The sequence below is a fragment of the Cynara cardunculus genome, assembly GCF_001531365.2.
Source record: "Cynara cardunculus var. scolymus isolate 2C chromosome LG 2, CcrdV1, whole genome shotgun sequence".
NCBI lineage: Eukaryota > Viridiplantae > Streptophyta > Magnoliopsida > Asterales > Asteraceae > Cynara > Cynara cardunculus.
The window spans coordinates 30,280,411-30,290,714 of NC_037529.1; the positions used below are offsets into that span (position 1 = coordinate 30,280,411).

A 10,304-nucleotide genomic window follows, 5' to 3' on the forward strand; every position below is an offset into this window, starting at 1 on the left:
CAAATAGACATTTAAAAAAAGTAAACATATAAATTTGTATTTTAAAATATATTTTTAATATAAAGCATCTTCAATGGTTTTTTCCCCACTTTTTATTCGATTCGTCAAATTAAGAACTCTACTTTTTATGTACCATATTAACTATTTCAACATCAATAATTATTATATTTAATGTTATAAAATTAAGATAATAATAAAAAAAATTATCACTTCTCACAACTTTATGATAAGAACCAAATTTCTTTTTCAAACACCTGGAAAAAATGAAGTTTTTATAAAAACCTCTTCACAATAATAATTCTTATAAATCACTGTGTTTTTTACTAATAAAAACCTTATGGGAGAGATATTCTATATGTACCTTCTTTTATTTATCTATACTATATTATAAAGTATTTAACAAAATTTTTAAAAATCATTTTTTATGCATGGAGTACTGTATGTTGATGGATATTACTTAAAATTCAAGATTACAAATTAATTGTGTATAAGTACAACTTATTAAGGCTTCATGTTTGAATTCGTATAATTAACTACGGATAAACATAACCAAATAAAGAATAAAATCTCATTTTAAAATATAAAAAATCTAAATACAATTAGAATAATTATTGAGTTCTAACAAAATAATTAATTATTATATTTATAAGAAAATTATATTATTAAACAAAATATAAATTACTTCGTTATTGAACCTAAGTTATATTATAATAAAAAGATTGAATTAAAAAATTACACAAAAAATAAAAAATTTAAATAGTTAATTTGATACTAATATCAATATATTTTTGTCAAATTTTATGATATATTCAAATTTATATTGTATTAAAAAATAATAACATCAACGTTTTTTCAAAATTACATAAGACTATATTATAACATTAACTGAGATAAATATTAAAATGAAGATGTATCTCGTTATATTACGCAAATATCCTTCTAATATAATAATAAGATTATCGATTTAAAAGAGTATGTATGTGTCACTTCAGTTACTTATTATTTATTATATGTATAGATTTATAATAATTACATGGAAGCAATAATCACAGAAGAAAAAAAAACATAAAAACAGTCGGACAAAAAAGTGAAGGTGAATCAGGGAAGAATCTTTTTGAAGAGGAGCCACTGTTGAGAGGGAAGAACCAACTTCAACCTTTTACCCCTAAATCTTTTCTTCGATTTTGATGAAATGTTGCATCAAAAATCCTCTTTTTCCCTCCCCAATTCGAAACCCATTTCCTCCAAACCCTAATTTCTATCGATCGTACGTTTGTACTTTATAGCTATCAACAAATCTGTCAGATCTGTAGCATTCACATTCACATTCACATTTACTACTTTTATACTTTGATTTTCTAAACAGATTTGAGCAGCACCAAGAAAAATGTCTGGGACGCGCAGCGGTAGTTATAGTGGTGGTCTAGTTGATCCCAGCAATCTGCATCTGAAGAAGGAGTTAACTCAAATTAGGAAAGCTGCTCGTGCGTTACGAGATCCTGGTACGACTTCCTCATGGCGGTCTCCGCTTAGTTCATCTAGATCCACCACCGCCGTTCCTGCAGCAGCTGCTTCATCTTTCATCACCACTGCACCCAGCAACCATTATAATCACCATTATAGAAACAGCGGTGGTTACAGTGTAGAAGAACCCACTGAGAATAATACAAAGGACGACGCCAACAACAACAATGTTAATGGTAGCAGTAATAATGATAATAGTAATAGGAGAAAAGAGAAGAAAGTGTTTTTGTATAATTGGAGAACGCAGAGATCGGAGAGTGAGAGGAGCGCTTCCGTCACGGGGCAAACAGATGATAATAGGAGAATGTCAAGGCATCAACAAAGAGGCAATGCCGATGATGGTATTGGTGATGGAGAGGAGAGTGTTGATGATAGCTTGAGCGATGCGCGAAATGACGGGGATACGAAGAGCGATACCTACTGTGCTGCTGCGACGTCATCATCTTCAAAGATGTTTAATACTTGCAAAGATTCAAATAATCTAGCAACTCCCCCAGTTAGGAGGGCATCGTTGATGAAGAAGAAGCCAAAGAAAATGACACATTCATCTGCTGCTTTAAAACATCAACTTCAGAGACGACTAAGTTTAGTTGACCAGTATGATGATGTCAATTCTGAGGATATAGTTGTTAAAGGGTCTTCAGTGACATCCCCTCTGCTGTCTAGGCTCAAGTCGTCGAAATTGTTGGGAGGTAGTGGTAGTAGGAAAGATGATTCATCTTACTGTTATAGCACCCCAGCTTTGTCCACAAGTTCATTTAATAAGTATTGGGTTAGGAATCCAAGCACAGTTGGCTCATGGGATGCGACAACAGGGTCTTTGAATGATGGGGATGAAGGAGTGGATTACCATGATAATGACGACGACCAGTTGGATTTACCGGGTCGCCAGGGATGTGGGATTCCTTGTTACTGGTCTTCCTCCAAGAGGAGTACCCCGAAACGTGGTGGAGTTTGTGGTAGTTGTTATTCACCCTCATTTTCGGATACATTAAGGAGAAAAGGAAGCAGCATCTTGTGTGGGAGCCAAACCATGTATCATAGACACCGTGGATCATCTGTGGGTGCTTGCAACAAGAAGAGGCTTGTCCACACAACTTCCCAGGGTCTTGTTCCACTGTTAACAAATGGTGCTGAAAGCAGAGACCGCTCGTCTGTTGGGACAGATGATGAGCTTTCAACTAACTATGGGGAGCTTGATTTAGAAGCTTTGAGTCGATTGGATGGAAGGAGGTGGTCAACAAGCTACAGGAGTCAAGAAGGATTGGAGCTAGTAGCTGTAAATGGGGAAAGAGAAGGGGATTCGCCTTCATCTCTTGATAATATTAATTGCTTCAGCCACAAGTATAAGCCAATGTTCTTTGAGGATTTGGTTGGCCAGAATGTTGTGGTCCAGTCCCTTGTTAATGCCATCATGAGGGGAAGGATTGCTCCCATCTATCTGTTTCAAGGTACCCGTGGTACTGGGAAAACATCTACTGCTAGGATTTTTGCTGCTGCCTTGAATTGCCTTGCCACCGGAGAAACGAGACCTTGTGGAATTTGCAGGGAATGTGCTGACTATATTACAGGCAAGAGCCAGGTCATTACTGAAATGGATGGCTCCAATAAGAAGGGGATTGATAAAATTAGATATCTGATGAAGAAACTGCAGATGGGTCCTTCTATATCAACCTTTATACAGCACAATGTTTATGTTATTGACGAGTGTCACCTGTTACCATCTAAGTTGTGGTTGGCTTTCCAAAAGTTTCTTGAAGAACCACCTCCGAGTGTCGTTTTCATCTTTATAACTACCGATCTTGACAATGTGCCCCGTGCTGTGCTGTCTCGCTGCCAAAAGTATCTGTTCAGCAAAATTAAGGATAGTGACATAGTTATCAGGTTGAGGAAAATCGCAGAGGAGGAGAATCTGGATGTTGAATCAGGCGCATTTGATTTGATTGCTCTGAATGTAGAGGGTTCACTTCGAGATGCAGAAACCATGTTGGATCAGTTAAGTTTGTTAGGAAAAAGAATCACCACTAATCTAGTGAATGAACTTGTGAGTCTCTATTACCTTGCTGTTCTTAGTTTTCTGAACTTATCAAATATAGTAGTTTTGCTAACTCCCTAGTTTTAAATGTAGTTGATGCTTTAAGGTTTTCAAGCTCCCTTTCTGCTTTTTTGATTCTTTTGGAGTTAATTGTAGGTAGGAGTGGTCTCTGATGAGAAGTTATTGGAACTTTTGGAGTTGGCAATGTCATCAAACACAGCGGAAACAGTGAAAAGAGCAAGAGAATTTATGGATTTGGGGGTTGACCCTATGGTTTTGATGTCTCAAATGGCCACGCTTATTATGGATATCATTGCTGGAACATATCAAGTTGTTGAAGCTGGATATGGTGACTCGTTATTTGATGGTAGAAGCTGTAAGTTCTTCTCAACTTATTCCTGTAGAAAGTGCTATTAATTAGTAATATGGTGCTTTACATGCCTTGGTAGGTTTGTCCACATATACCTTGAGTACTTGACATCGATACTTCGTATTTAATCCTGACCCACTTAACCGAGATATAAGTGCAAACAGACCACAGTTGATGTGCGTCTAGGATAAAAAAACAAATGACATTGCACTTATGGTGTGACAACAACTTGTACGACTATTTCATCAGAGTTTAGTTTACAAGGGCCACGGTTTCACAACTACATGTTGCTCAAATCATAACTACTAAAGCAACTTAAAAAATGATCTTCATGTCACAATCCCAAATACTCGATTGCAGAGAAATTCACCCCATGATTACTTTTTTGTTTTCCTTTGCTAACTATGGCTTTATAGCTAGGGTCTTGGTATAGTGTTTTCTGGAAAGGTTAGAGGACGTATAATGAACAAAAGCCCAACAACAATTGGTAATATGCAAGGGTATTTATTTATGAGTTAACATGTAAAATAGGTCCTTGCTTCCTACCTACATGTTTCATAAAAACTGTAATTCGTACATTGTTCTTTGAAGACCCATATTTGCATGTCTTTGCTTCGGTAATGTGTGCTCAACGGTTTTTTCTACACTATATCGATCTTGCTACCCATGCAAGCTGTGCCGAGCTATATTGTTTCCATTTTAAATATCTTCATTGAATGAGACATGCTTTCTCAGGAAGATACTTATCGTTAGCGACTGACCGCGCTTTTATTATTTATCCATGAAAAGAAAAAATCCTAAAAGATTAGGAAACTATTTAATAAAACCCTAATTATGTAATACTAATAGCCTAATAGGTAGGACCTTTTTTTAATAAAATTCGAATGACCCATATTCCCGTAATAGAACCCTACATAAACAAAGTATAAATAGTGCTTTCACCCACAAAAACCAGCCAAGGCGTAAGTGGCCCATTACATACTTTATTCAGCCATTTAGTAACCTGGATTTGAATCAAGTTGTATTGATGTTGATCTTTATTTGCTCCAAAGCTTGATGTCCTTGTAAGCCTTCACTAGCTGATTTCATCAAGTGTTGTAGATGATTGATTAAGGCTGTTGCAGCTATAGGGATCAAGATATTGTTGTAGCCTAATAGGTCCTTGAGTAAGCTAATCGATTGAAGACTTCTTGATCCTTGCCTTCTTGATCTACATGGTGTATAGTCTGTAACATAACAATGATGCATAATGCCTTAAGGCTAGCATAATCACATAGGCATGATACGCTAAAAGATAGCATAATGTAGACAGACCTAAGAACGGAGATTCCACAGCTCAATTCATGTGGAAGTTACTTTTCCTCTTGAAACTGATGGTGTGGGGCAAATTCACTAAGCTAGGTATCTACATGTTTTCTTTTGCAAGTCTTTTATATAATAGTGATATTATTTCCGAACTATTTACAATCAAATTCAGTTGGTGACATGATTGCTAATATTGAGCTGTAATAACCATGAATGATAAATCCGACATCAATGTGCTTGTGCCTTATAAAGTCCAGTTGGTTTAATTGACATAATTCTGTGTTCAGAATACTTCTTGATTTGCTAAAAGGCGTTCTTTTGAATAAATCACGTTGTATATGTAAACGTGGTGAACATTTAATAAGGGTATGCTCATACTTGTGTACACATGGTATGTGGGTGAAATCACTGGTATGATACTTAACGACGCTATTTAACGTCTAAATAAGATCTGATTTCTGAGGAACACACAGTGGTGGTTCAGAAGGGTAGGCTATACTGCAGTTGATCTATTATCTACGATGCTTGTTATTGATGAAGTATAAGAAATAACCCTTTAGCAGAGTCCTACATTGTTCAAATTGCATCCATTTTTGCTTGGAACATGTGACATAGCACCGTTATTTCATGATGTGGAAGGATGAGTTAGATATTAATGTATGAAATCTTTGAAGCTGCAACCCAAAGGGTGAAGAGGTTGTGAAAGAAATTATATTCTGTGAAACAAAACCTATTTTTCCTCTTTGTTGGTGGTTAAGATTATGTATGTGGGTAACTGCAAGAACTAACCAGAATATGCTACAAGGTATCTCAATGTAAATACAAGGATAGAGCTATGCAAACACAAGAATATGTTGGGTCTTTATACTTGAGCTCCTTTTGAAATCTTTGTCTACTTCGATCTCAAGCTTCTTTTGAGATTATCTTTGACCATGCATGAACTCCTTCCAAGTATAGAAACGTATATGACGGGACTTGAGACTTAGCTGTTCTTGAGGTATGTTATCCAAAGACATTCCCCTGTCCCTATGCAAGACTTAAATTGGAGTTATGGTGGAACCCATTTGACACTCAATGGACTTTCCAGTAAGCATTCTCCACACAAGAATCCACGACTTCCTACAATTCTCTATGGGGCTGTCATGGTATCTAGGAGCATTCTATAAGATTATCTTGAATGTGTGTAGGACTGGAATTTTTCATTGAGGAAGTGAAGACTCCTATATAAAGGACTTGTTTCTTTAGCCATCAAATGATAAAAGAATAGCTATAATATCTTGAAGTTCTTTGTAACATTGTAAAGTTTGCTTATATACTAACCACTGTTTATGGAAAAAATTGCAGCAACAAGTAACCTTGCTTTGACTTGTTCACTAGATAAGATTTAATGATGATGTATATGTTTGATCACTGTCATACAATTGTAGAATAGAAAAGAAATTAAACTGGCCAATTGTATATATCTACTCTGCTAATTGTTACTATTAACATTCTCCAGTGACAGAAGCTGAACTGGAGAGATTAAAGCATGCTTTGAAACTTCTTTCTGAGGCTGAGAAACAGTTGAGACTTTCCAGTGAAAGATCAACATGGTTCACAGCCACCCTTTTACAGCTTGGCTCTGCCCCATCGGCAGATCCTACTCCTTCAGGAAGCAGTAGAAGACAGAGTTCGAGAACGACTGATGATGATCCATCTGCTACTTTCAAAGATATATATTTCCAGAAACAGAGGTCTGATTCTCACTATTCACCCCAAAAGTCTGCTTCTAAGCCTATTTACAGAAATTCAACCAGCCCAGAAGAAGTGCTCTTACCAAAGAGGCAATTGATAAATGGGGACGGACCATCTGCCTCAAATGGTGATGTTGTAGTTGGAAATACTATTCCAAGACACAGTAACTCAAGTATATTGGATGATATCTGGGTCCGTTGCATTGATAAGTGCCATTCTAAAACACTGAGGCAGCTGTTACATACTTACGGAAATCTTGTATCTATTTCTGAAGATAAAGGTAAATGATGTTTTCATGTGCTTTAGTTTATATGTACACTTCATGTTTATCCTTGCTATTAGTTGTGAATAGTTTAGCTTTCACTAGATGAATATGTGTATAACTAGTAAATAAGATGGATATACCAACCTCCCCACAGGCAAGGACAACACAAAAATTACATAATATTGACTAGAGGAGAAGCAGAGATCCCCCTAAACTATGCTTCTTACTTCCAATTAAACAAAAAAACACAAATCATTACTTGTATTGATAAACTACTAATTTATGTCCTTACCTGGTGGAACCTATCAGTTTATATTTAGATCCTAAAGCTTTAATTATGTCATGAAATAAAAAGCCTAAAATTATGTTTTTAACCTACCTATTTTCACTAATACTAATACTACCATCAGCATCTAGCAACTCAATTACCAAGATGTTTAATGCAGTTTTAACAAAATTAAAAAGATTTTGCGCTTTACATGCCAATATCTGAGTTATGAAAATTTTATCATTTAAGCTGCTTAATTCTACTTGAGCCTAATATATTCAGCTTGCAGGCACGCTTGTTGCTTATATCGTCTTTCAGAATAGTGATATCAAGAGCAGAGCTGAAAGGTTCCTTAGCAGCATCACAAACTCATTTGAGATTGTTCTCTGTCGCAATATAGAGGTTAGAATTATATTCCTGTCAGATGATGGGACTGCACCAAATAGTGTTTTGGCTCAGAAGCAGATTGATTCACTTCAAGAACCAATAAAGGCATCAGGAGGAAGCTTTCATGATGCTGGAAGCAAGTCTAGTGGTGTGTTGGCAGAAGGGGATGGTGGTACAAAAGGGAGAAAGAGCGGGAATCCGGTTCAAAGAATAGAATCAATCATACATGAACAGAGGTTAGAAACTGCATGGTTACAAACTGCAGAAAAAGGCACCCCTGGATCATTGAATCGTTTGAAACCCGAGAGGAATCAAGTCTTGCCTCAAGATGGAAGTGATCATCATCAGCGTCAAATGGTATCAAATGATCCCTCATCACAGCAGCAATGGGAAGATGAATTGACCCGTGAACTCAACCTTTTGAAGATCAATGACGGGAAGACCCTTTCGAGGGAACATAAGTATCCGATATCACCAAGCTTGTTGCATGATAGCAATTTAGTTGGCAAGTACAACAAAGAAAGCATGTGAGTGGTCAAGAAACTGTCCTCTTTTTTTCTTTTTCTTGATCAAACTGATACGGATATCCAGGTAGTAATTGCTAAATGGACTTGGGTAGAACTCAATCCCAAAAGCTAAGGTTAAAAGGAGGGTGGTGCCCAAAACCACATATATACATAAACCAATCTTGACAACCTGGATATGCGGGACAAGTACTACTTGAATATTCATAGATTCCTATAACTTTTGTGATTTTCTTTATACAGGGGATACGAGTCTGGCTCAGGAGGCGGTGGTTGTTTATGTTGGAACAAAAGCAAGCATAACCGGAGGGGGAAGGTAAATATCCGGAAACCCTTTGGGCAATAAAAGAAATCTTGAAAATATGAGTAGAAACCATGTCTGTTTGTAATCAGTAAACATCCATATATTTTGAACAGATCAAGCCTGGAACCCCGGTTGGACCACGTAGAAGTGCAAGATTTTTATTGTTCGGGGAGTGTGGAAAATCAGGAAGGACAGATCAGAGATCTAGAAGGTGAAAATATTGATTCATATTCAGAATATTTCCTAATTTATTGCTCTACTAGTTTATGGGTATGGGTTTGAAGAGGAGTTACATGTAAAGTTTTCACAACTGGGATTTCTGCATTTGTCCAATTTTTTTTTTTCTGGGAGCAGCAATAAAGGTGAAGAAAAGGGACCATTCTTTCTTCCCTTCCCTTTCAACTTACACAATTGCTGGCATTTTGATGATTTTTATTGGTGATTTGTTTATGAGAAAATGAGTCTGTTAGATCCCAATCATTGTACTAAAATACATTAAAATACAACAAACTTTCGTTTAGTTGTTGTGTATCAAACACATTTTTCTTAATTGACGTAACAAAGTTTCAAAAGTTCATATTTTGTATCCAAAGTTTCAAAAGTTTGTATTTTGTACCCATCTCGACAGTTAACCTACTTATCATGTAATAATTGATGACGTGGATGTTCGATTACAAAAGTTCTACGAAAGGTTTACGGTGAAGGAGACATGTTACAAAAATGAGCCCTTCTAATGAAATCAAAAAGATTTCGTTAACCCAGTTAAATTCAAGACTATTATAGTTTTTTTTTACTTATTTTCATTTTTAATTAAAAAAATAAAATAATATTTATCTATATATTACAGGGACGGAAAATGTAAATATGTGTATATATATATATATATATATATATATATATATATATAGGGGCCTATTCAAGGGAGAACTGAATTGTTTGTGGTAACTGTGAGAACCAATCTCAACCAATCATTTTAATATATTAATTATACAATTAAAATCAAATTAAAGGGTATGTTAGTCAATTCCTAATATAAATTTAAATTTAAAATTTTTAAATGCAACCGTTTCAAATAAAATAAATTAATCTTGATTTACATTCCTAAAATAAAATATTAATATGATTTAGTAAAATAATTTAAAAAATAATAATCCGTTTATGTAATCATGTTCATGATTCTGATGGATCACATGAAATCACACATATTTTTTGATGTGCAAACTTGTGATACATTATTAAATGGTCCTTGTATATGTTTGAATCAATGTTTTCAGAATACTTCTTACTGTCCACTCTGTATTGGTTTTATCTTCTTGTTTTGATTCTGGAAATCTTTAATATCTACAATTATGTGTATCTTCTTGTGGTACTGTGTATATAAAGACAGCATATACATGTGCAAACTTGTGGTATATTAATAAATGGTAAATTTATATGTTTGAATTCATGTTTACAACTATTGATCAAGCAGAACAGGGCTTATCAATATCACCAGGTGGTACTAATTGAATACTCAAGTTCCATCTCTCTATGTTAAGATTGTCTAGCAAAACAAAACCTCAGCAGGTAGCACAAATTGAAGACAAAT

At 35.3% G+C, this 10,304-nt stretch overlaps 1 protein-coding gene across 2 annotated transcripts; it reads left to right on the top strand.

Annotated features, from left to right (window-relative positions):
• Positions 1–1,048: 1,048 nt before the first annotated feature.
• LOC112505557 (protein STICHEL-like) lies at positions 1,049–9,233 on the top strand. Of its 2 annotated transcripts, XM_025109458.1 has the most exons (7): positions 1,049–1,267; positions 1,367–3,568; positions 3,716–3,935; positions 6,733–7,248; positions 7,791–8,415; positions 8,656–8,728; positions 8,830–9,233. In XM_025109458.1, exons 2-7 carry the CDS (start codon positions 1,388–1,390, stop codon positions 8,929–8,931), a joined length of 3,717 nt encoding a protein of 1,238 aa, XP_024965226.1. In that variant the 5' UTR covers positions 1,049–1,267; positions 1,367–1,387; the 3' UTR covers positions 8,932–9,233. The 2 variants fall into 2 exon arrangements, with proteins under 2 accessions (XP_024965226.1, XP_024965221.1); XM_025109453.1 differs by having other exon boundaries at positions 1,102–3,568.
• The last annotated feature ends 1,071 nt before the right edge of the window (positions 9,234–10,304 follow it).